Source organism: Sapajus apella, unplaced genomic scaffold (assembly GCF_009761245.1).
Source record: "Sapajus apella isolate SASKATOON/1434 unplaced genomic scaffold, GSC_monkey_1.0 scaffold117, whole genome shotgun sequence".
Classification (NCBI taxonomy): Eukaryota; Metazoa; Chordata; class Mammalia; order Primates; family Cebidae; genus Sapajus; species Sapajus apella.
The window spans coordinates 2,571,690-2,597,151 of NW_022437057.1; the positions used below are offsets into that span (position 1 = coordinate 2,571,690).

General features: G+C 39.1%; 1 protein-coding gene across 4 annotated transcripts in view; it reads left to right on the plus strand.

Annotated features, from left to right (window-relative positions):
• Positions 1–25,462, plus strand: part of CREBRF (CREB3 regulatory factor) — an 84,819-nt gene that overhangs the window by 53,536 nt on the left and 5,821 nt on the right. For all 4 annotated transcript variants that reach the window (XM_032260370.1, XM_032260368.1, XM_032260371.1 and 1 more), the window contains 4 exons: positions 4,839–5,033; positions 7,021–7,210; positions 8,848–8,921; positions 18,649–18,771. In XM_032260370.1, the coding sequence (XP_032116261.1) occupies positions 4,839–5,033; positions 7,021–7,210; positions 8,848–8,921; positions 18,649–18,771 (582 nt within the window). The remainder of the gene's footprint in view (positions 1–4,838; positions 5,034–7,020; positions 7,211–8,847; positions 8,922–18,648; positions 18,772–25,462) is intronic.

The following is a 25,462-nucleotide window of genomic DNA, read 5'->3' on the forward strand; positions in this document are numbered from 1 at the left end:
CCTTCAGTGGACTTTTGAAGTAATACTCTTTTGATTGGTATGATTTGGACAGTTCTCACAAATGTTAATGAGCAGCATGCTTTAAACATAATATTAACACAATTTTGTGGCATTATTTGGGCTTTATTCACCTTTGCTAGTAAAATTTTCTCCTTTTCCTAGAAGAGCTAAATAAGTGACTTTAAAGATGCAAAAGCGAGTTACTGGTGAGGAACAGGAAGAAATTCTTTGTAGCAAAAGAGTAAGGATAGCTATAGTTTCTTCAGTGGTAGTTTAGGGTGGGTTGATTGGTTTAATTTATAGCTGACAGTTTACAAAGGCCCTTTTGTGATAACTAGCTCCCTTGATGCTGTTTCTTGGCACTTGGCTACAACAGTTCATGAGCCTACAAAGTTTTAGGAAAGGTGCAAAATGGAGTTTTAGTCTCCTTTCTGGATTGGCTCCCAAATTTCAATAGTCTTTTCTGTGGACAGGCTACAATTGTTTAGGGTCATGAAATTACATGGTTGTAAGACTAAGAATTGGGGTCCCAGAATGAGAATTTATTTTGTAACCTTCACTAATAATTTTCACAGTTGACTGTACCAGCTTATTGACAGTAGTCTGTACTAACCAGAGATGTGTGATTGAAATTTTAGGCAGTAAATGTGGTCTTTCTTACTTTTTTTTTGTAAATCATGTCAGATAGGAATCAGATCAGTATGATAGTCTATCACGTGAAAAGAAAAGGGAAAGGGCTTAATGGGAAATGTTGCGTTAAACAAAATCATTGATAAAATTTTGAGTACCTACTTTTGTGGAAGGCATTATATATATTAGGTATTGGCTATACAGAGATGAAAAAAGTAGACATCTTTATCTTCGTGGAACAGTGTTAAGTGAGTTTATTTACTGTTATGATTTCTTAGAGTCTTTTAATGTGTCTTTGTGTGCTGTGATTTGGCAAGACAGGTATACAGGATGAGAGATTCTTAAACTTACCTGACTACAGAATTCACTTTGGGTAAAGCCATATCTTATGATAATAGTGTTCTTCAGAACCTAGTTTGAGAAATATTTAATGACCGCAAGTGCAAGACCAGTGATCCAGGGGCATAATTTTTTTCATTCTTTTTGATCATTGGTAGTCTCTATATTGAAAGGTGGATGGTAGCTGCACATGGTAGTTCAAGCCTGTAATCTCAACACTTTGGGAGGCTGAAGTGGGAGGATCGCTTGAGCCCAAGTTCAAGACCACTCTGGGCAACATAGGGAGACTCCTGTCTCTACAAAAAATACAAAAATTTTCTCAGTGTGGTGGCATGTGCCTGTAGTCCTGGTGACCCATGAGGGTGAGGAGGGAGGATTGCTTGAGCACAGGAGGTCGAGGCTATGGTGAGTTGTGATCACGCTGCTGCATTCCCACCTAGGTGACAGAGCAAGTCTCCATCTCAAGAAAGGTGGATGGCTTTAGGCAACAAATTTGGGGGCGGTGGAGGAGGGGGAGAGAGAGAGAGAGAAAGAGAAAGAATATGTGTGTTTGTGATGGTGAATTTATGGTGTATGCTATTAGGAAATGTTGTTATATTAAGTCATAGAAAACTGATGGCTACTTCTGGGAGGCTGGGTGTGGTGGCTCATGCCTGTAATCCCAGCACTTTGGGAGGCCAAGGCAGGTGGATCACGAGGTCAGGAGATTGAGACCATCCTGGCCAACATGGTGACAACCTGTCTCTACTAAAATATGTTTTAAAAATTAGCCAGATGTGGTGGCATGTGCCTGTAGTCCCAGCTACTTGGGAGGCCCAGAGAGGGGAATCACTTAAACGTGGGAGGAGGTGGTTGCAGTGAGCCAAGATCGTGCCACTGCACTCCAGCCTGGTGACAGAGCCAGACTCCATCTCAGAAACAAACAAACAAAAAACCCAAAAAAATTAGTTGGGCGTGGTGGTGTGTGCCTGTAATCCCAGCTCCTTGGGAGGCTGAGGCAGGGGAATTTGTTGAACCAGGGAGGTGGAGGTTGCTGTGAGCCAGGATCGTGCCACTGCACTCCAACCTGGGCGACAAGGCGAGACTGCATCTCAAGAAAAAGAAATAAATAAGTAAATGAGAGAAATATGTGCAGGAAAAAATCTATTCAGATTATTTAATTAGGCACAAGAAAAGTGGGAAGCCAACTTGGAACGAGTCCCCTTGAGTTGTGAGGCCTGACTCAGTCCCAGCTGTGTCAAATCATGTCAAGCCTCCATGAGCATTTTAGGTGTATAAATGGAGCTCATAACCTCCTTCCTAACCAGGGACAGTGTTTTGCCAGAGTTCCAGGTCCCCATGGAGAGGCAAAGGTAGTTACTATCTAAGGGAGCATATCAAATAAAGCATCCAGGAGGATGTTAAACACACGCACACACGCACGCACGCACACACGCACACACAGAGCTGAGGAAGCTATATGTAAAATTATTTCCCTTATGCTTTGGGCTAGGGTAGGCTTAAGTGTGGAACACCAATTACTGACATTGATAGGAAGGTGGGAATGTTTTGGTCAGTACATCTGCCTGTGGAGGTATTCACAGTCAAACTAGGGTAATCTACATGAGCCAGTAATTTTTGCTTACCTAGTGTAACAAGGGCCTTTTTATTTTTCATTTATTTATTTTTTGAGACAGACTCTTGCTCCTGTTGCCCAGGTTGGAGTGCGGTGGCATGATCTCATCTCACTGCACTCCACCTCCTAGGTTCAAGTCATCTCCTGCCTCAGCCTCCTGAGGAGCCGAGATTACAGGTGTGTGCCACCATGCCTAGCTAATTTTAGTATTTTTAGTAGAGATGGGGTTTCGCCATGTTGGCCAGGCTGGTCTTGAGTTCCTGACCTCAGGTGATCCACCCACCTGGGCCTCCCGAAGTGTTAGGATAACAGGCATGAGCCACTGCACCCTGCCCCTCATATTTTTTTTATAGTCATCCCTTTCCTTCACTGCCAACTCCTGGCAACCACTGTGTCCATATAATTTTTCCTTTTCCAGAATATTATATAAATGGAAGCATACTCCTGATTCATTCTTTGTTTGGAGAAAATTTAGTAAAATTCCAAAATTTGAACTTTTCCTCAAAGCAAACATATCACCTTCTTATGTTTTCAGGAGGGAAGAATGACCATTTTACGTAGGACCAATGCTGCCTCATTTTTTCTGCTTACCTTAGGTTTGGATTGTGTACATTCTTTGCGTAGCCCATTTCCTCTTCCTCATGTACCTAGCATTAATGACCTGGATTACATCAGAGGTGGCCATTCTCTGATGGCATATTCATTCAATATTGGGTCATTCAATATTGGGTCTGACCAACAGTTCTAGCAACTCAGAATTAAGTATTTTCTGAAACTTCCCATTAGTCAGGAGAATCCCCCATTCTTAAAAAGTGAAGTTAATGGCTGGGCGTGGTGGCTCACGCCTGTAATCCCAACACTTTGGGAGGCTGAGGCTAGTGGATCACCTGAGGTCAGGAGTTCCAGACCAGCATGGCCAACATGGCGAAACCCTGCCTCTACTAAAAATACAAAAATTAGCCAGGTGTGGTGGCAGGCGCCTGTAATCCCAGCTATTTGGGAGATTGAGGCAGGAGAATCGCTTGAACCCGGGAGGTGGAGGTTGCAGTGAGCCAAGATTGTGCCATTGCACTCCAGCCTGGGTGACAGAGCAAAACTCCGTCTCAAAAAAAAAAAAAAAAAAAAATGAAGTTAATACAAATAGCTTTCAATAAAATATTAACTAGAGTAGGCATATAAGTTTTTATCTGATAACCAGTGTGAGAACTGTCATATTTTATGCTTTTCCAAAAGTAGGGTGAGAAGTAGGAAGAAAACTAATGTAACCTCATAAAATTCTGCGCAATAGAACGCTATCATAGAAATGTACACCGCTAGGCATGGTGGCTCATGCTTGTAATCCGAACATTTTCAGAGGCCAAGGCCAGAGGGGCTGCTAATGAACCTAGGAGTTCAAGACCAGCCTGGGGGAACATAGTGAGATCTTGCTTAAAATAAATAAATAATTAAAAGAAAATTAAAAAATAACTTTTTTTTTTTTTTGAGACAGAGTCCCATTCTATTGCTTAGACTGGAGTGCTATGGCACAGTCTCAACTCACTGCAGTTTCCACCTCCTGGGTTCAAGTGGTTCTTGTGCCTCAGTCTCCCGAGTAGCTGGGATTACAGCGTGCACCACCACGCCCTGGCTAATTTTTGTATTTTTAGTAGAGATGGGGTTTTGCCATGCTGGCCAGGGTGGTCTTGAATTCCTAACCTCAAGTGATCTATCCATCTGAGCCTCCCAAAATGCTGGGATTATAGGTGTGAGCCACTCTTCCCAGCGTACAAAAATTTTTTTAAAAAGAAAAAATAATTAAAAAATACTAAAATATACATATCTTTCTGTCTGGGATGTTTCAGATACATAAATATTAGAAGGAAGACATTTAATAAAGTCATGATATATGTGTCTAAGTACTATTATCTGATGGTACTTTTGATAATCCTGTAGCTATCCTGTAATTGTTTTCTTAATCCTGTATGAAGGTAATAAAAATAGTATCATGTACTAATTTATAAAAAATTAAGGAGAAACCCAGGGAAGATTAACAGTGTAGTTACCTATGTTTATTAATCTCTGAATGTTTTATGAGTTAGGGATTTACATATTAAAAGTTCTCTTACAGACCTAGTTTATTATCTTTGACATGCCAATGATGTTTTCATATGCAAGGAAATATACCAAGTTACAAATAGAAGGGATCTTTTTGTTTGTCCTGATTGACTTATTGAAATTTATGGAGCTTAAAAATTGGGGGAACTTTTTTTTTAAGGCTATGAAAATGATTCTGTAGAAGATTTGAAGGAGATGACTTCAATATCGTCACGGAAGAGAGGTAAAAGAAGATACTTCTGGGAGTATAGTGAACAACTTACACCATCACAGCAAGAGAGGATGCTGAGACCATCTGAGTGGAACCGAGATACCTTGCCAAGTAATATGTATCAGAAAAATGGCTTACATCATGGTAAGAGGGAATTGCAGTCAGATATTTATTGTCCCTTAAGTTGTGATACTAATCCATAATTCTTACTCTGTGTACCTAGGCATTCAACTCTTCCTAGCAAACTGGAGGTGGGGACTGTAGAGCTGCTACATTTGCCTTACTGCTTTGCATCACTCACAAATAGCTTTTACCAGTGTTAGGAGTCCTCACCTAAGCAGGGAGGAAGGACTGTGCAAACATGATTTCATTTCTAGTCCCTTCTTAATCTACTTACCTCATCCAGGAACTGACTGCTGGTTTCTGATCTGTCACAGTTGCTATAACCAGAAGGGTTGAGGAGAAAGTGAACAGGTTCTCTTGAATTCTTATCTAATCCCCAGATCTGAATGTAATTGGGGGGACTGGAATTCAAATGGTAGTGGGGATAAAAGGGTAAGGAAAGAAAAGAAAGGAAGGGTGGTTATAGAGAAAAGGAGTAGTAGAGAAGAGTTGAATACCTAGAGGAGGAATCAGAGGAATTTTATAAAGTAGTTCAGGCCATGTGCTGTGACTCATGCTTGTAATCCCAGCACTTTGGGAGGCTGAGATGGAAGAATCCCTTGAATCCAGGAATTCAAGCCTGCAATGAATTGTGATTGTGCCACTGCTCTCCACCTGGGCGATAGAGTGAGACCGTGTCTCTAAAAAATTTTTAAAAGTGACCATCTTAGGTAGGTCAAATTTTGAATTGTGAACTCAGGAAGCTGTCATTAAGTAGAATTTATTCTGCACAAATGTTATTTTTAAATATAAAATTTCTAGTTCTTCTGCTCTGAGTTAAAAAAAAAAAAAATCCAGAGTCTACTGAAAAAAGTGGAGAGGGGAACTACTAGTAAGCATGATGGTCAGTAAGCAGGCTGTTTACTCATCATACAGATGGGAGTTGCTAAGAATTTTTGAGGACACAAATTCCATCTGACATATGTTTGTGCCTCATTTGCCCTTTCCACTAGCATCCAGGTGTACTATATTGTCTCTCAGTAAATAATTACCAAGTTTTTACCCTCAGATAAGTTTTCTACTGGAAATGAAACATTAAGTCCAGTCAATAATTCCAAGTAGCATATGATGGGTACTAGAAAAGTTATAGGAGTTTAGAGGACAGAGCCATCCCTTTTGCCTGGAATGATAGACCAAGACCCCTTGGGTCTTCTATAATGTTATTTATCAAAGCAACCAAAGAAGAACTTTTTTTTTTTTTTTTTTTTTTTTTGAAATGGAGTTTTGCTGTTGTTGCCCAGGCTGGAGTGCAATGGCCCACTACAACCTCCGCCTCCCAGGTTCAAGTGATTCTCCTGCCTCAACCTCCTGAGTAGCTGAGATTACAGGGGTGCGCCACCATGCTTAGCTAATTTTGTATTTTTAGTAGAGATGGAGTTTCACCATGTTGGTCAGGCTGGCCTCAAACTCCCGACCTCTGGTGATCCACCCACCTTGGCCTCCCAAAGTGTTGAGATTACAGGTGTGAGCCACTGCACCTGGCCCAAAGAAGAGCTTTTAAACAAGGTTATGCTTGTTGGATTTTCGAGTTCAGTACAAAAATGTGTATGTCTGACAATTTTCAGGAATAGCATCAGAAACATCTTGGTTTGGGTAAAATCTCTAAACTCTCTTCTGACTGTATCTTATACCCTAGTCCTGATTTTGGTGTTTAATTGAACTTACACTCTGATCCTGATTTGAGGTGCTTAGTATGCCATGCAGATAATTAAGAATCTGTCATTCTGGGACTAGAAGCCTAGGGTACGGAAGAACTTGGAAAAAGTTAGAACTCTGCCATATCACCCCTGTTTCCTGAGCCACAAGATGGGAAGGAGAAGAGGCTAGCCCTTCTAGGATAGATTGTTAAGCTTGCTGACTTCTGAAAAGAAAAGGTAGTGGTGGGGAGTGGCTAAAAATGTGGTTGTGAAAAATGTGTCTCTTGTTAATTAAAGTGATCTAACTTAAACTTCTTATAAACTGTTTGTAGGAAAATATGCAGTAAAGAAGTCACGGAGAACTGATGTAGAAGACCTGACTCCAAATCCTAAAAAACTCCTCCAGATAGGCAATGAACTTCGAAAGCTGAATAAGGTGATTAGTGACCTGACTCCAGTCAGTGAGCTTCCCTTAACAGCCCGGCCAAGGTCAAGGAAGGAAAAAAATAAGCTGGCTTCCAGGTAAATGCTAATAATGTTCACTTATGTGAAGAAAGTTTAGGAGGTGAGGTTAGGCCCTAAGTGAGTTTTTATAGAAGGTCAAACATTTCAACCATTATTCAGAAATTATATTTTTCTTTTATAAATACTACAATGAGAATATTATAATTTTTCTTTTGAAAATAGATGGTATTTATGTTTTATGGAAAAAAATTTTCAGAGGGGGAAGGATGAATGGACTGTGGTGCATTATGTTATAACAATAAAAAAAAGTTCATAGCTTTATTTTTTGTTTTTAGTAAGTCAGAGTTATTGAGCTATAACTTACAGTAAAATGTATACCTTTTAATGTATATACTTTTATGAGTTTAACAAACACATCCAATCATATAACCACCACCACAATCAAGATATTGAACAATTTCATTATCTTAAAAAGTTCCCTTATGCCTCTTTGTAAAAGCAAGCACCTTCCTGCACCTGAAGCCCCTCAAAACCACTGATCTGTTTTCTGTCTCCATAGTTTTGCCTTTTCCAGAATGTCATGTAGATGGAATACAGAATATGTATGTGGCCTTTGATGGAATCTGTCTTCCTTTTTTTTTTTGAGACAGAGTCTCACCCTGTCGCCCAGGCAGTGGCCTGATCTCAGCTCACTGCAACCTCTGCCTGCCAGGCTCAAGCTATCCTCCCACCTCAGTTCCCTAAGTAGCTGGGATTATACACATGAGCCACCACGCCCAGCTAATTTTTGTATTTTTTGTAGAGACAGGGTTTCATCATATTGCCCAGGTTGGTCTCAAACTCCTGACCTCAAGTGATTCACCCAGCTTAGCCTCCCAGAGTGCTGGGATTACAGGCATGAGCCACCACAACCAACTGAATCTGTCTTCTTTCACTCAACATGACACATTTGAGATTCTTCCGTATTGTTGCCTGGAGTAATAATTTTTTCGTTTTGGTTGCTGAGTTGTATTCCTTTGGTGGGGATATACTACAATTTATCCATTCACCAGTTGAAGGGGATTTGGGTTGCCTCCAGTTTTTGGCAAGTATGAATAAAACCACCATGAACATTCAGTTAAACATGTTTGTGTGAATATAAGTTTCCATTTCTCTTAGATAAGTATCCAAGCATATATGTTTATAAGAAACTGTCAAACTATTCTCCAAGTAGCTGTATGTACTGTTTTACATTCCTACTAGCAACGTGAGGTTTCCCATGCTTTACATCCTCTACAACTTGCGGTATTTTCAGTTTTTGTTTGGTTGTTTTTGTTTTTTAGCCACTTTAATAGGTGTGTACTGATCATAGCTTTATTTTTAAATGTGTGCTAAATTTTTAAAAATCAATTTGCATAAATGATTATGCTGTGTTTTCTGGTAACTCAGTTATTTGATAAACGTCAGTAGGCAGTGGTTTTGGGTTGCTGTTAGAAAATGAAAGACAAATATTCACTTAAAAAGGAAAGCAGACTGGGCATGGCGCCTCATGCCTATAATCACAGCACTTCAGGAGGCCAAAAAGGGAGGGTCACTTAAGCCAGGAGTTGAAGAGTAGCCTGGGCAACATAGTGAGACACCTTCTCCATAATTAAAAATAATAAAATTAAAATTAAAGAAAAAGAAAGTGAACTAATTGCTCCTTCCTTTCACAGAGCTTGTCGGTTAAAGAAGAAAGCCCAATATGAAGCTAATAAAGTGAAATTATGGGGCCTCAACACAGAATATGGTAAACCTAAAGTTTTAAGAAGTTGATTAACCACCTATCGATTTGCTGATCACTCTCTTTTCTTTGTTTTGTGATTTGCGTTCCCTGTATTCTGCCTAGTTTTTGGCTAGCCTTCTATATATTTATCTTTTTGGTAAGCTACATGCTCGCTTTCCTTCATTCTTGTCCTCCTTTTAGTATAAGATTCTGTACTGGTGACCTCCCAATCAAAATCTCATCTGTCTACTAACAAGCTGATCCACATGTGACCACAGTAATTTCTTTTTTTTTTTTTTTTCCCTGTAAAAGATATGGAAAGTTTTATAAGGATAGACAGCAAAAGCAACCTGCATTTCTCAAAAGATCACAGTAATTTCTTACTTCTATTTTATAATTGTGTTACTGGGTTAGCCAGTTTTGTTGACAGATTTTAATATTTCCCCCAAATTGAATAATGCTATTTTAGGTTTTATATGAATAATTTAGATCTCTGTTTTTCAGATTTGATTGCTCATTGGAATTGTCTGTGTACTTGGTTAAAATACACATTTCTAGGCTTCTCTGCAGATCTCCTGAATTAGATTGTGTACAAGTAGAACTCAATAATACATATTTTTAACACGTCTCAGATTACTCTTTTTTGTGTTTGTGTGAGACAGGGTCTCACTCTGTTGCCCAAGCTAGAGTGCAGTAGTGTGATTACAGCTTACTGCAGCCTCAACTTTCCGGGCTCAGGTGATCCTCCTATCACAGCATTTTGGGAAGCTAGGAGTACAGGAGTGCGCTACCATGCCCGGCTGATTTTTTTGCATTTTTTATAGAGATGGGGTTTCAACTGTGTTGCTCATGCTGGTCTCAAATTTTTGGGCTCAAGCAATCCGCCCACCTCAGCTGCCCAAAGTGCTGGGATTAGAGGCATGAGCCACTGTACCCAGCCAAGATTAATCTTTTTTTTTTTTTTTTTTCGCGAGACGGAGGCTTGCACTGTCTCCCAGGCTGGAGTGTAGTGGTGTGATATCGGCTCACTGCAACCTCTGCCTCCCAGGTTCAAGTGATTCTCCTCCCTCAGCCTCCTGAATAGCTGGGACTACAGTCCTGTGGCACCACACCCAGCTAATTTTTGTATTTTTAGTAGAGACAAGATTTCACCATGTTGGCCAGGCTGGTTTCAAACTCCTGACCTCAGTATTTTGAAGTGATCCACCCACCTTGGCCTCCCAAAGTGCTGGGATTACAGGTGTGAGCCACTGAGGCTGGCCCCAAGATTATTCTTAATGCAACCATTCTAGCACCTATTTGGAAATGATTAGTTTTTATCTAAACCAAAGTGCTTCTTGGCTTTTCACATTGCAGCACATGTAGAAAATTGTCATCTTTGAGGCATCATGGAATATAGTAAGAGTAGACTGCTCATGGGAGGAGGTCGCTATGAGCTGAGGAGATAATTATCTTACACATTTGGAACCCTTTTACAGCACTTCAGGGGTATGGGAAGCTCTGATTTTGATTTTCTGTGATAAGAACACATCTTTTCTCTCTTACTTTGTTTAAGCCTGGTAATATAAGAGTTAGTGTATTCATTTGCCTCAAAAATTGTCCTCTTCAATATGTAGTTCTTGGGTAAATTGAATCTGAAAGTGAAACAGTGTGAAAAATGATCAGTTATTTGTTCCCAGAGGTTTTCTTGAGTTTAGCATGTCTTGCACATAGGTACTTAATAAACTGTGCAGTTTTTCTAAATCCTTTATTATTTTATTTCCTTTGGTGAGAGGAGAAAAAGAATTTTTTAACTGTAAAGTTTACAACTGTAAAGTTTATGAGTGAAATGAACTCATGTTTTATTTATTAGCAGCCACTCAGTAAATGAATTAGATAAAAATAATTGTTGGTGTGTTCAAATGCAAAGCTGTCCTTTTTCCTATTATTCTTTCTTGCTTTTGAAACATTTTGACCTTGAGCTCAGTTAGTGGTGCCCTGGCCTCCTAGATATCTGGAAGCCACTCTGTTACTTCTTTGTGGAACACTTACTATACATTATCCATCAGCCCAATGGTTTCTAGAATTTGTGATTTACAATTTGAAAAAGATTTTGAGACTTGAGAACATGGGCTTACCAACTTTATATTTTGCCAGTTGAGAACATTAAAAAGAACATCATCTAGTATTACTATAATTTCATATGAGGAAAAATATTTTAGTATTTAAAAAATTGAGAAGGTCATAATCTCATAATAGAAGATAAATTTAGCTTTATGAAAAATGTACTCTGTTGTCTTTATCAGTTTTAATATGTCATGAACTGGTGTGGTTGCAGGGACTAGCTTCAGGGGCCCACTGTACTACTCATCTCATCCTATCCCACCAAACTTCCTTCTTCTATTGATTCCTACTGCCAAAGCTCACTGGAGACTGCTCTGTGAATCCCGTGGGAACTTGTTGACTCAGAATGAGAAATAGAACTCTTAGCCCTTCACCCTGACTGATGGTATTTTGTCCCTAAGAAGGCTATATGGAAAAATTAAAACCAGAAAATTCCTTCATGAATATGACATCAGAGGAGGAGGATCTGTTTGTGAGTTGAATGTTTGGACTCAATTTCTGAGAGCCAAGTGCTTCTATTTCCTAAACCAGAGGTTTGTGGTAGCATGAGAGCCCTTTCCCTTTTCTCTCCCTGCCCCATAGTGTGCTTGGACACTGTCAAGTCTTGAGAACTATTCTGCTGTTTTACTTTAGATTTTATAGTGTTTTTTCTTTTTTAAAAATATTATACTTTGGGCTCTGGGGTACATGTGCATATCCTGCATCCTGCAGGATTGTTGCATAGGTACATACATGCCGTGGTGGTTTGCTGACTCCATCCCTCTGCCCCGGTCGTCGCCTACATCAGGCATTTCTCCTGGAGTTAGCCCTTCCCATCTTTGCTGTCCCTCCCCTCCCCTTCACCCTTCTACCTAGCCCAGTGAGTGTTGTTCTCTTCCCTGTGCCCAGGTGTTCTCATTGTTCATCACCTGCCTGTGAGTGAGAACATTCGGTGTTTGGTTTTCTGTTCTTGTGTCAGTTTGCTGAGAATGATGATTTCTAGATTCATCCATGTCTCTTCAAAGGACACTTAACTCATCTTTTTTTATGGCTGCATAGTATTCCATGGTGTATATGTGCCACATTTTCCTTGTCCAGCCTATCATTGATGGGCATTTGGGTTGGTTCAAAGTCTTTGCTATCGTAAACAGCGCCACAATGAACATACATGTGCATGTGTCTTTATATTAGAACGATTTATACTCCTTTAGGTATATACCCAGTAATGGGATTGCTGGGTCAAATGGAATTTTTATTTCTAGATCCTTGAGGAATCACCACACTGTCTTCCACAATGGTTGAACTAATTTATACTCCCACCAACGTGTAAAAGTGTTCCTATTTCTCCACATCCTCTCCAGCATTTTGTCTCCAGATTTTTTAATGATCGTCATTCTGACTGACATGAGATGGTATCTCAATGCGGTTTTGATTTGCATTTCTCTAATGACCATTGATGATTAGCATTTTTCATATGTTTGTTGGCTGCATATATGTCTTCTTTTGAAAAGTGTCTGTTCATATACTTCGCCCACGTAGTTTATTTACTTTTAACCTGTTGAGTATGGGAGAACCCTATTGTGCAAATATCCTTGAGTAAGTAGTATTCGCTTTCAATTATTCATGGAGAAGAAACAGATTTTTGTTGCAAGTGATTTAGGGAGTTAGCTGTACTTTCCTTGTTCAATGACACATTTTACATATATTGGCCCTGAATGTAGTTTTTAAATTGTCCCTCTCCCCCATTATTTCTCACTTTCCTCTTCAACTGCAATTTAGATTGGCCCCTTCTTAGTATTGCTAGATGAAGAATAACAAATCACTGGTTTCTATACCAGGTGTTGTGACACACTTCTGTAATCCCAGCTACTCAGGAGTCTGAGGTGGGAGGATTGTTCTGGATGATAGAGAAATACCCCATCTCTTTAAAAACAGAACAAAACCCCCAGATCACCAAGGCAGTCTCTGAAGAGGTAGAGATTAATTTCAGACCACAGGAATCCTGTGTGCTGAAATAAAAACTGTGTTTTCCTCACAGTTTTACTGAGGTGTAATTGAAGTACAGTATCTCTATAGATATTCAATTAGTTTACATATATGCATACATATATGAAACAATCAAGATAATGAATATTTCCATTTCTTCCGAAAGATTCCTAGTTCCCCTTTCTGTCATTCCGCTTTCTACTCCTATCCCTGGGTAGCCACAGTCTGCTTTTTGTCACGATAGACCAATTTACATTTTCTAAGATCTTTCATTAATGGAATCATACAATATGTTTACATTTTTGCCTGGCTACTTTCACTCGGTATAATTATTTAAAAATTCCTCCATGTTGTTACCTGTATCAGTAGTTAGATCCTTTTTATTGCTAACTAGTATTCCATTGTACGTATATACTACAATTTGTTTATCTCTTCACCTGTTGATGGATACTTAGGTTGTTTCAAGTTTTTGGCTATAACAAAGGGGCTATGAGTATTTGTGTAGAAGTATTTGGGTAGACATATGTTTTCTGTTGGTTAAATACCTAGATGTAGAATGACTGATTCTTAAGTCTTTATTTAATTTTATAAGAAACAACTAAACTGTTTTTCAAACTGACTGTACCATTTTACATTCTTAAAAACAGCGTAGGAGAGTTCTAGTTGGTCCTCAGCCTTGCCAACACATGGCAGCGCCCATCTTCATATTTTTACAAATCTAATGGGTGTGTGGTGGTATTTCATTGTGGTATTTTTGTTTCTCTGATTAATAACACTGAGCCTCTTTCCTGTGCTTATTGACTATTCATATGTTTTCTGAAGCGTCTGTTCAAATATTTTGCCATTTAAAAAGATTGGTTTCTTTTCTAAAGGTTCTTTATTCTGGACTGGGTGCTGTGGCTCCTACTTACAGTCCCAGCACTTTGGGAGACTGAGACTGGAGGTCAGGAGTTCAAAACCAGCCTGACTAACATGGCGAAACCCCATTTCTACTAAAAATTAGCCGGGCTTGGTGGTAGGAGCTGTAATCCCAGCTACTTGGGAGGCTGAGGCAGGCGAATCACTTGAACCCAGGAGGCGGGGGTTGCAGTGACCCAAGATTGTGCCACCTAGGCAACAAGAGCGAAACTCTGTCTTTAAAAAAAAAAAAAAAAAAAAAAAAGGTAGGTAAGTAAATAAATAAATATTCTTTATTCTGGATATAAGTTCTTTGGCTTGGCTTTTTGTTTTCCTCATTGTTCTCCCCCCTCTCTCCTCTCCCCTCTCTTTCTCTCCTTTCCCTCCCTTCCTCCCTTCTTTCTTTTCTTTTTTTTTTTTTTTTTTTTGACACAGAGTCTCGCTTAGCAGCCCAGGCTGGAGTCCAGTGGAATGATCTCAGCTCTCTGCAACCTCTGCTCCCGGTTCATGCCTCAGCCTCCCAAGTGGCTGGGATTACAGGCATGCACACCATGCCTGGCTGAATTTTGCATTTTCAGTAGAGACAGAGTTACACCATGTAGTCTAGGCTGGTTTCGAACTTCTGGCCTCAAGAGATCCACCCACCTTGGCCTCCCAAAGTGCTGAGTGGGATTATAGATGTGAGCCACCATGCCCGGCCCTCATTGACATCTTTCAAAGATCAAACATTTTTAATTTTGATGAATCAATTTGTCCATTTTTTTTTTATATTTCATGATTTTTTGTGTTGTAAGAAACCTTTGCCAACTCCAACATTTACAAATATTTTCTTGTATTTTTTTCTTAGAATTTACAGTTTTAGGTTTTGCATTTAGGCTTATGATCTATTTTAGGTCAATTTTTGCATATGGTATAAGGTAAAAGATGATGTTCATTTTTTTCCATATAAATATCTAGTTAATCAAGCACCATACATTGAAAAGGCTTTCCTTTCCCTATTGAATTGTTTTTGCACTTTTGTTCAGTCAATAGACCATATATTTATGGGTTTACTTCTAGATGTTGTATTCTGCTTCATTGATACATTTATCTTCCTTTATGTGGATATAAAACTTCTTTTTTTTAAATAGAGACGGGACTGGGCATGGTGACTCATGCCTGTAATCCTAGCACTTTGGGAGGTCAATTGGGAGGATTGCTTAAGGCCACAAGTTCAAGACCAACCTGGCCAATATAGTGAGACCTCATCTCTACTTAAATTATTTTTAAAAAGGAAAAAAAGATTAAAAAAAATAGAGACAGGGTCTTGCTCTCTTCCCCAGGTTGGTCTCGAACTCCTCAGCTCAAGCGATGCTCCCATCTCAGCCTCCAAAGAGCTGGGATTACAGTCATGAGCCACTGCATCTGGCCATGTGAATACAAAACTGTCTTGATCACTGTGCAAAACTGTCTTGATTACTGTAAACCTTTTAAGTCAGGTAGTGCTAGTTCTTGTTATTCCTCCAATTTTGCTTTTTGTTTAAATGTTTTGGCTATTACAGGTCTTTTGCATGTCTGTATACATTTTCAAATTACTTTATCACCTTTTATAGAAAAGCTTACTGGAATTTTGATTGGGATTGCTTTGAATCTTTAGATCCATTTGGAGAGAATTACTATCTTAAAATGGAGTTTTCTGATCCATGGACCTGGTATCTCTTTCCACCTAGCTAAGTCTTCTTTAGTTTCTCTCTGCCATCTTTTACAGTGTTCAGTGTAGAGTGCTTAAACATATTTATTAGATGTAATCCTGAGTGTTTTATATTTTTAGTGCTTCTGTAAATGGAATTGTTTTTGAAATTTTATTTTTTTTTTTAATAAAAAACTTTTTTTTTTTTTAAAAGACAGGGTTTCACCATGTTGGTCAGGCTGGTCTTGAACTCCTGACCTCAGGTGATCCGCCCGCCTTGGCCTCCAAAGTGCTTGGATTATAGGCGTGAGCCACCACGCCCGGCGAAATTTTATTTTTGAGTTCTTTGGTATTAATACATAAAACATATTTTTGCTTTATATATTACTCTTAGTTCCAGCAGTTGGTATGTAGATTCCCTGGGATTTTCTGCTGACACAGTTATCATCTGCAAATAGGAATGGTTTTATTTCTTCCTTTCTGATCTTTATGCCTTTTCTTTTTCTGTCTTATCAAAATGTCTAGAACAGCCAGAATATTAAATACAGTGGTGATTGCCTTGTTTAAAATCTCAGGGGGAACCTTTTATCTTTAGGTATAATGTTTGTGTTGTACTTTTTTGTAGATGAGTTGTCCTTTATCATTTTGAGAAAGTTCCCTTCTGTTCCTAGTTTCTTTTATTATGAATGGGTGTTGATAATTTTTTTGCATCTGTTGGAACAATCATATATTGTTCTTGTTTATTCTGTTAATACATCACATATTCACCTGTTAAAGTGGCAAATTACATGTGCTAATATTTGGATGTTAAGCCAACCCTGCATTCTTGGAATAAACTCTACTTGGTTAGCTACATTTTCCTTTTTATATTGGAGTCTATTGCTAATATTTCGTATTATTCTATCATAATATTGTATGTTGCATTTCGTTGTTAGTGTTTTGTTAAGGATTTTGTGTCAACATTCAAGAGGGACATTCATCTATGATTTTTCTTTTTTTTTGTAACGTTTCAGTACTAGGGCTATACTGGCCTCATAGAATTAATTGGACCATGATCTTTGACAGGGTTTTATTAGATCAATTTTATTTCTTCATTGTATTTATGATAGAATTTGCTATTAAAATTTTCTGGTTCTCTTTTGGGAAGACATATGGTAATTTCATTTCTTTTACTAGGAAAAACTCTTCAGATGCTTTATTTCTTCATGTATGGGTTTTTTTTGTTTTTGTTTCTGTTTTTAAGACAGTTTATCACTCTGCCCAGGCTGGAGTGCAGCGGCACGATCTCAGCTCACTGCAACCTCTGCCTCCTGGGTTCAAGCAATTGTCATGCTTCAGCCTCCTGAGTAGCTGGGATTACAGGTGTGCACCACCATGCCTGGCTAATTATTTTTATTTTGAGTACAGATGGGATTTTCACTGTGTTGGCAAGGCTGGTCTGGAACTCCTGGCCTCAAGTGATCTGCCCGCCTTGGCCTCCCAAAGTGCTGGGATTACAAATGTGAACCACTGCACCTAGCCTTTTCTTTCTTTCTTTTTTTTTTTTTTTTGAGATGAAATCTTGCTGTGTTGCCCAGGCTGGAGTGTAGTGGCGCAATCTTGGCTTACTGTAACCTCTGCCTCCTGAGTTCAAGCAATTTTCCTGCCTCAGCCTCTTGAGTAGCTGGGATTACAGGCACCTGCCACCATGCCCAGCTAATTTTTGTATTTTGTATTTTTTATTTTTATTGGAGATGGGCTTTCACCATGTTGGCTTTGAACTCCTGACCTCAGACGATTCACCCACCTTGGCCTCCCAAAGTGCTGGTATTATAAGCATGAGCCATCACACCTGGCTTTCCTGGCTTCTTCGTCTATGGATTTTAAATAGTGTTTTCAAGAAATTTGTTCATTTCATCTAAGTTGTTAAATTTGTTAGCACCATATTTTCTTATTATCTTTTTAATATCTGTAGATTCTAAAGCGATAACACCTTTTTCGTTACAGATGTGAGTGATTGGTGTTATCATTTACTTTTCATGATGGAGCTACCTGGGTGAGGGGTTATCAGTGTTGTAGATCATTTCAAAGAACCAGCTTTTGGCTTTGTTAATTTTTATTGTGTATTTGTTTTCTATTACATAAATTTCTGCTCTTTATTAGTTCCCTCCTTTACTTACTTTGGGTTAACTTGCTTTTTGTTTTGTTTGTTTTAAAGGTTTTTAAGGTGGGAAAATTTGTTTTTAAAGCTTTTGTTTTTAAGGGACTTGGTTTGATTTATTTAACAAACATTTACTAAGGTCCTATGATTCGATATAGCCGTCACTATCAGGTCTTAAAGCAATGAAGACAGGTGGTAGGGCAAGTTGCTTACAGGATAGTGGACGTTGATGCATGTCTACAGTGTGTTGTCTTTTTTCATTGCCATTTTTTTCTGTTGGAGATGGGATCTCACTGTGGTGCCTAAGCTGGAGCACAGTGGCTGTTCACAGTCACCATCCTAGTGCACTACTACCTGCAACTCCTGGGCTAAAGTGATTCCCCTGCCTCAGCGTCCCAAGTAGCTGGGACTGCAGCTGCACACCACCACACCTGGCTACAGTGTGTTATCAAGAATGCAAACCCAGTAATCTTGAGGGTTTTGTTGTTGTTGTTTTGTTGTTTGAGACGAAGTCTTGCTCTGCCACCCAGGCTGGAGTGCAGTGGCATGATCTTGGCTCACTGAAGCTTACACTTACCTCCTGGGTTCAAGTGATTCTCCTGCCTCAGTCTCCCGAGTAGCTGGGTTTACCAGGCACATGCCACCACATCTGGCTAATTTTTGTATTTTTATTAGAGACAGGATTTCACCATTGGGCCAGGCTGGTCTTAAACTCCTGACCTCAAGCAATCTCCCTGTGTTGGCCTTCCAAAATGCTGGGATTACAGGTGTGAGCCACTGCACCTGGCGAATCTTGAGATATTTTTTTAAAAACAAGTGCCACATCATTTGAAATTAGTCTCTTTGGTTAGGAGCTGCTTATAATAATTACTTCTTAATGTTTTCTTACACATTCTCCATTTCTTCTGTTGTACATAATTAAAAGGAAAGCCTTTCATGGTAGTGACATGTTCCAAGTGTTTTGTTCTGTCTTTCAGATAATTTATTGTTTGTAATCAACTCCATCAAGCAAGAGATTGTAAATCGGGTACAGAATCCAAGAGAGGAGAGAGGACCCAACATGGGGCAGAAGCTTGAAATCCTCATTAAAGATACTCTCGGTAAGAATAATATTAGATAAATTCATAGCAATGATAACATGTAGTATAAGATGTATGATTTAAGGGGATATTAAAAATTCTTTTAGTTTAAGGAAAAACTCACATGCTCTCATTGTAGTTACTCTCCTTTATGAGTAATTTTATCTTTTGGGATTTAGTGTTCATAAACATGTATTGCAGGTGACCACGATTTGTAATTTAGACCTAATCTGGAAACTATTTTAACACTTAAGAAAAACAAACTTCTAGCAGCTTTACCCTTTCATAGAAGACAGACAGTCCCAGAGCTGTCAAGCCTGCAGTTTGCACTTTAGTATAGAGATCCTTACTTGTTTTACTCAGTAGTGCATTTCACAGGTTTCTGACAAAGTTGGCTCTCTTGTTTCCCATCCCTAAACAGATTGCACAATGTGGGGAGGATCACAGAGGCAGGCAGCTAGACGTCAGGCCAAGTGAGAGCTGACAGGAAAGAGAGAGCTAGCTATTGTAGACAGACGTGAGAACTCAGCTCATAGGAGCAAGTCACCTGACAGACAGTAGCATCCAAGGCACCCAGCATTATACAACCCATGAAAACCGCCCAAATTAAATTTATACAATAAAAGGTCAAATATTTATCGTGAACAAAACTCTGTTTATATTGAGAATATTTATCGTGAACAAAACTCTGTTTATATTGAGAACAATCAGGTGAAGAGTAGACCCTAAACGTCAGTATTTTCCTCAGCAATCACTTACCTCCCGCTTCCATATGGATTAATTCAGGGCTTGACTTTTTCTTCAAATAGGTTGATGCTATTTTAGTGTTTTATATATTCTTTCATAGCATTTCTTTCTTTTCTTTCCTTTTAGTTTTAAAAGCATGTTTATTCTTCCATTTTATTCTTTCCCCTACAGGGGGAAATTTAACATTACAAGAAAAAATTATTTTTACCTTATTTTTTAATGTAAACATCTTATGTGTTTGATAAGCTTGTGTACCCCCTTTACACTTGAAAGTCAGTTTTACCAGGTATGAAATCCTTGACTCATTTTATTTCCTTAAGTATCTTGAATATGATTCTCCATTTTCTTTTGGCATAAAGTGTTGCTGTTGAAAAACTAATATTGGCTGGGCATGGTGGCTCACGCCTGTAATCCCAACCCTTTGGGAGGCTGAGGCGGGTTGATCACTTGAGGTCAGGAGTTCGAGACCAGCTTAGCCAACATGGTAAAACCCCATCTCTAATAAAAATACAAAAATTAATTGGGTGTGGTGGTGGGCACCTGTAATCCCAGGTACTCAGGAGGGTCAGGCAGGAGAATCATTTGAATGCAGGAGTGGTGGAGGTTGTAGTGAGCTGAGATTGCGCCACTGCACTCCAGCCTGAGAGACAGAGAGAAACTCTGTCTCCAAAAAAAAAAAAAAAAAAAAAAAAAAAAAAAAAAAAAAAAGCTATAAGTACTTTGCTGTTTTTGTTTAGGTGCCAAAAGGATTTTTTCTTTACATACCAGTGATTTTACTAGATTGTATCTTAAAAGTTACTCATTTTTGCTTGACATTTTCATGTTTATATTGTATTCTTTCAATAGGTAGTTTCAAATGTTTTTAGTGTTTGATCTGTTCCCTTGCTTTGCTTTTCTTCTGTAGGGACTCCTATTATCTATAGATTGGCTCTTCTTTGCCCATCTTTATTATTTGTCACTTTTCCCCCCTCCCCTCGCCTCCCCTCCCCTCCCCTCTCCTTCCCCTCCCCTTTGTTTCTCTCTTTCTTTCTGAGACAGTGTCTTGCTCTGTCACCCAGGCAGTAGTGCGGTAGCACAATCTTGGCTCACTGCAGCCTCCACCTCCTGGTTCAAGCAATTCTTCTGCCTCAGCCTCATGAGTAGCTGGGATTACAGGTACCCGCCATCATGCCCAACTAATTTTTGTGTTTTTAGTAGAGATGGCGTTTCACCATGTTGGCCAGGCTGGTCTCAAACCCCTGACCTCAAATGATCTGTCTGCCTTGTGTGACTTTTTCTTGAATCATTTTTATCTCTTCATTTCTTTTTTATTTTAACATTATTTCTCCATTTTACCTTATGTTTCTCTTAAAACATTATTTTCTGTGATTACTTGGCTGATCTTAGGTTCCTTTTAATTTCAGGAATTAATTTCCTCTGTATTTCTAATTCTTTTCTGAATTCTGTCACCTTATTTCTTAGTTATTCTGTTTCTGTTTTATGTTCTTTCACATCTCGTGACATTAATGTCTTTTATTCTCTCTCTCTTTTTTCTTTTTTAGAAAAGTTTTTTTTATGGGATTCTGACCTTGATACTTTCCTGTTGCTCATATATGTGTGAAATTAGTTTCTCGGAACTTTTAAAAGAAGGTTTGGCTCAGAATAGCTTTTCTTTTTTCACAGTTTCTCCTTTTCAGTTAACATTTAAAAACATGGCACACCAGGTTTGGTGGCTTGCACCTATAATCTCAGTTACTTGGGAGGCTGAGGCAGGAGGATCGTTTGAGGTCAAGAGTTCTAGACCAACCTGGGCAACAGGGCAACCCAACTCTGAAGAAAAAACAAACAAAAAAAATGCACCTGGCTGTCTGAGATTTCTTATTCTGCTCCCCTCTCTCATTTTATTTGGACCATCTCTGTTTTGTATCTTTAGTTCCTTTCTTGCTTGATTTTAATTTCAACCTGAGGGTTTTTTGTTTTGTTTTGAGACAGAGTCTCACTCTGTCACCCAGGCAGGAGTGCAGTGGCGCGATCTTGGTTCATGGCAGCCTCTGCCTCCCAGGTTCAGGTGATTCTCCTGCCTCAGCCTCCCGAGTAGCTGGGATTACAGGCACATGCCTGGCTAATTTTTGTGTTTTTAGTGGAGTTGGGGTTTCACCATGTTGGTCAGGTTAGTATCAAACTCCTGACATCAAGTGATCTGCCCACCTTGACCTCCCAAAGTGCTGGGATTACAGGCTTGAGCCAATGCTCTTGGCCAGTTTTTTTTTTTTTTTAATTTTATCACGGCTGACTCTTGTCCTGCAAGCGAGTCCTGGCTGGTCCATTTTCAGAGTTCACAGAGGCTCAACTGTGGGCTCCTTCACATCCGACTGTGGGTTCCTTGCACTCACCTTGTATTCAGTATTGGTTTGGAGAAAATCCCTCACAGCTTTAGCTGCAGTTCTGAAGTTGACCCCACTGTGCTTTCCAGTGAGTAATCTGTTGACTACTTAGAATTTTTTTTTTTGTTCTCATTTCCATTACTTTCTTTTGACCCATCCACATAAATATTGATAATGCTGATGCCATACATGTCTTAAGCTTTTGGTAGTTTGGTGGGGCACGGTGGCTTACGCCTGTAATCCCAGCACTTTGGGGAGGCCAAGGCAGGTGGATCACGAAGTCAGGAGTTGAGACCAGCCTGACCAAGATAGTGAAATCCTGTCTTAGTAATACAAAAATTAGCTGGGTGCAGTGGCAGGCACCTGTAATCCCAGATGCTTAGGAGACTACGGCAGAATTGCTTGAATCCAGGAACAGAGGTTGCAGGAGACAAGATCACCCCACTGTACTCTAGCCTGGGCAACAGAGCAAGACTCCATCTCAAAAAAAAAAAAAAAAAAAAAGCTTTTGGTAGTTTGCTCCCACCTTCTTGAATGTTGGGGTTCCTAGGGATGTATTATCACTTGTAAATGTTTTCCATGAGTTTATGGTTTTGCCATTTAGTTGCTCTGTTTTTATATGGAGAAATGAAGATTAAAAATCTGTGTGGTGGTGTGGTGGCTCATGCCTGTAAACCCAGCGCTTTTGGGAGGCCAAGGCAGGCAGATCATGAGGTCAAGAGATCGAGACCTTCCTGGCCAACATGGTGAAACCCTGTCTCTACTAAAAATACAAAAATTAGCTGGGTGTGGTGGTGTGTGCCTATAGTCCTAGCTACTCGGGAGGCTGAGACAGGAGAATCCCTTGAACCCAGGAGGCAGAGCTTGCAGTGAGCTGAGATCATGCCACGGTACTCCAGCCTGGCAACAGAGTGAGACTCCATCTAAAAAAAAAAAAAAAAGTCTACGTGGTGACTGAGCATAGTAGCTCATGTCTGTAGTCCCAGCACTTTGGGAGGCTGAGGTGGGAGGATTGATTGAGGCCAGGAGTTCAAAACCAACCTGAGCCTGAAAGACTGAAGCTGCAGTGAATGGTGATGGTACCACTGCACTCCAGCCTGGGCAACAGAGTGAAACCCTATCTCAAAAACAGCAACAACAACTATATAGCTGTCTTCCCAGAATTTGCCTCTGGACCAGTTTAAATGGGTTGGAGTTTCTTTTTCTTTCCTTTTTTTTTTTTTTGAGACACTCTCCCTCTGTCATGCTGGAGTACAGTGGCACTATTTCAACTCACTGCATCCTCCACCTCCACCTCCCGGGTTCAAGTGGTTTTCATGCCTCAGCTTTCCGAGTAGCAGGCACCACCACCATGTATGGCTACTTTTTGTATTTTTAGTGGAGATGAGATTTCACCTTGTTGGCCAGGCTGATCTCAAAGTCCTGACCTCAGGTGATCTGACTTCCTCAGCCTCTCAAAGTGCTACAGTTATGAGCCACTGAGCCCAGCTGAGTTTATTTTTCTTAAAGGTAATTTCTCCGTCAGGTTACAAATTCTTCTGGAGGCATTTTTGATAATTTACATGTTCCTGGAAAATTGTCTACTTCCTCCGGGCCTTCAAATTTATTAAAATTGAGGAAAGCATTTTTGTTTTTTGATTTGTTCTGCATCTGTCATTAGAGTTCCATTTTCATTTCTTATTTTGTGTCTGTTCTCCCTTATTTCTTGATTCATTATAGGTTATTCTACTTTCTCCCCCAAAACCAACTCTTAATTTACTAGTTCTTTTAATTTCTTGAGTTATTAGATATAGATGCTTAATGTATTTCTTTTTATTCTTTCTTGATCATTCATATAAATAACAGCCTTTGAAATTTCTTCTGAGAGCGACTTTAGCTGATATAAATTCTGACATAAGTTCTGATATGTCATATTTTCATTGTTTTCTGAATACTTTGAAATTTTAGGTTTGATTTACTCTTTTTTTTTTTTTTTTTTGAGACGGAGTTTCACTCATGTTACCCAGGCTGGAGTGTGCAATGGCGCGATCTCGGCTCACCGCAACCTCCGCCTCCTGGGTTCAGGCAATTCTCCTGCCTCGGCCTCCTGAGTAGCTGGGATTACAGGCACGCACCACCACGCCCAGCTAATTTTTTGTATTTTTAGTAGAGACGGGGTTTCACCATGTTGACCAGGATGGTCTCGATCTCTTGACCTCGTGATCCACCCACCTCGGCCTCCCAGAGTGCTGGGATTATAGGCTTGAGCCACCGTGATTTACTCTTTGACCCCAAAATCATTTGAGAGAGATTTAAAATTTCCCCCAGCAGGTAGGGATTATTATTTTTTAATTTTATTACTGACCTCTAGTTTTTTGTGGATTTATTGAGATTTTCTTAGCTGCCTAATATAAGATTACAATTTTAAATTTTCTGTGGGAGTTTTAAAAGAAGATGTAATTTCTGTTTTATAGTAAGATTCCCACATATTGACTAGATATTTTTAATTAAGTCTTTTCCTTTTTTTGGGGTGTGTGTGTGGCCGTTCATTTACTCTGTGTAGAACTGAGAAAGGTTCCCACTAATGTATTTCAGTTTCGTCTCAGATTTTCTGTGTTTTTGCTTCTGAATGTTAGGATGTTTGAATAGGATTTATTAGTACTAGATCTGCATTATGAATTATAGTTTTTATCATCTCGAAGTACACTTCTTGTCTGGTATTATAATCACGAATGCAGCTTTCTTATTGTATTTGTTTGGTATTATTTATAGTATTACTTATACTTGGTATTCCTTTGTCTACTCTTTTATTTTCAATCCTTCTGAATCATTTTATATTAGTTACATCTTTTTAAAACATTTTAGCCAGGTGCAGTGGCCCATGCCTATAATCTCAACACTTTGGGAGACCAAGGCAGGAGGATCACTTGAGCCCAGGAGTTTGAAGCCAGGTTGGGCAACATAAGGAGACCCCATTTCTAGAAAAAAAAAAAAATACAAAAAATTAGCCCAGCATGGTGATGCAAGCCTTTAATCCCAGATACTTGGGAGGGGGAGACGAGAGGTTTGCTTTTTTTTGGGAGATAGAGGCTGCAGTGAGCCAAGATCATGCCATTGTACTCCAGCCTGAGTGACAGACCTCACCTCAAAGAACAAAAAGAAAAAGAAGAAAAAAATTTTTTAGTTAAATTAAAATTTAACTTAATTTTAATTCCGATATCAGAAAATCTTTTCTTAGATTTTTATATGTAGCACATACTTGGATTTTCTTTGTTATTTATTCTGGAGGTTGCACTTTAATAGGTGAGCTTGTTTTCAAAAATTGATATGATCTATGTTTGGTTTAAGTGCTGTTATCAAAAGATCTGCTAGAATTTATGTGACCTTTTTTTGCCTTTTAAAATAGTGTACTGTATGATCCATTATGGTTTCACTTTTGTTGGTGTCCTCTGATAATTTGCAAAGCTTTGTGTTTTTATCTTGTGGATTGGCTTTTAACTATAACATAAAATGTATATTTATTTTGTCTGTCAACTTTTCATTTAAGATTTTAATCCTATAGAAAAGTCGAAAGAATTATACAATGAACATCTGCATTTCCTTCAACTAGATTCATGAATTGT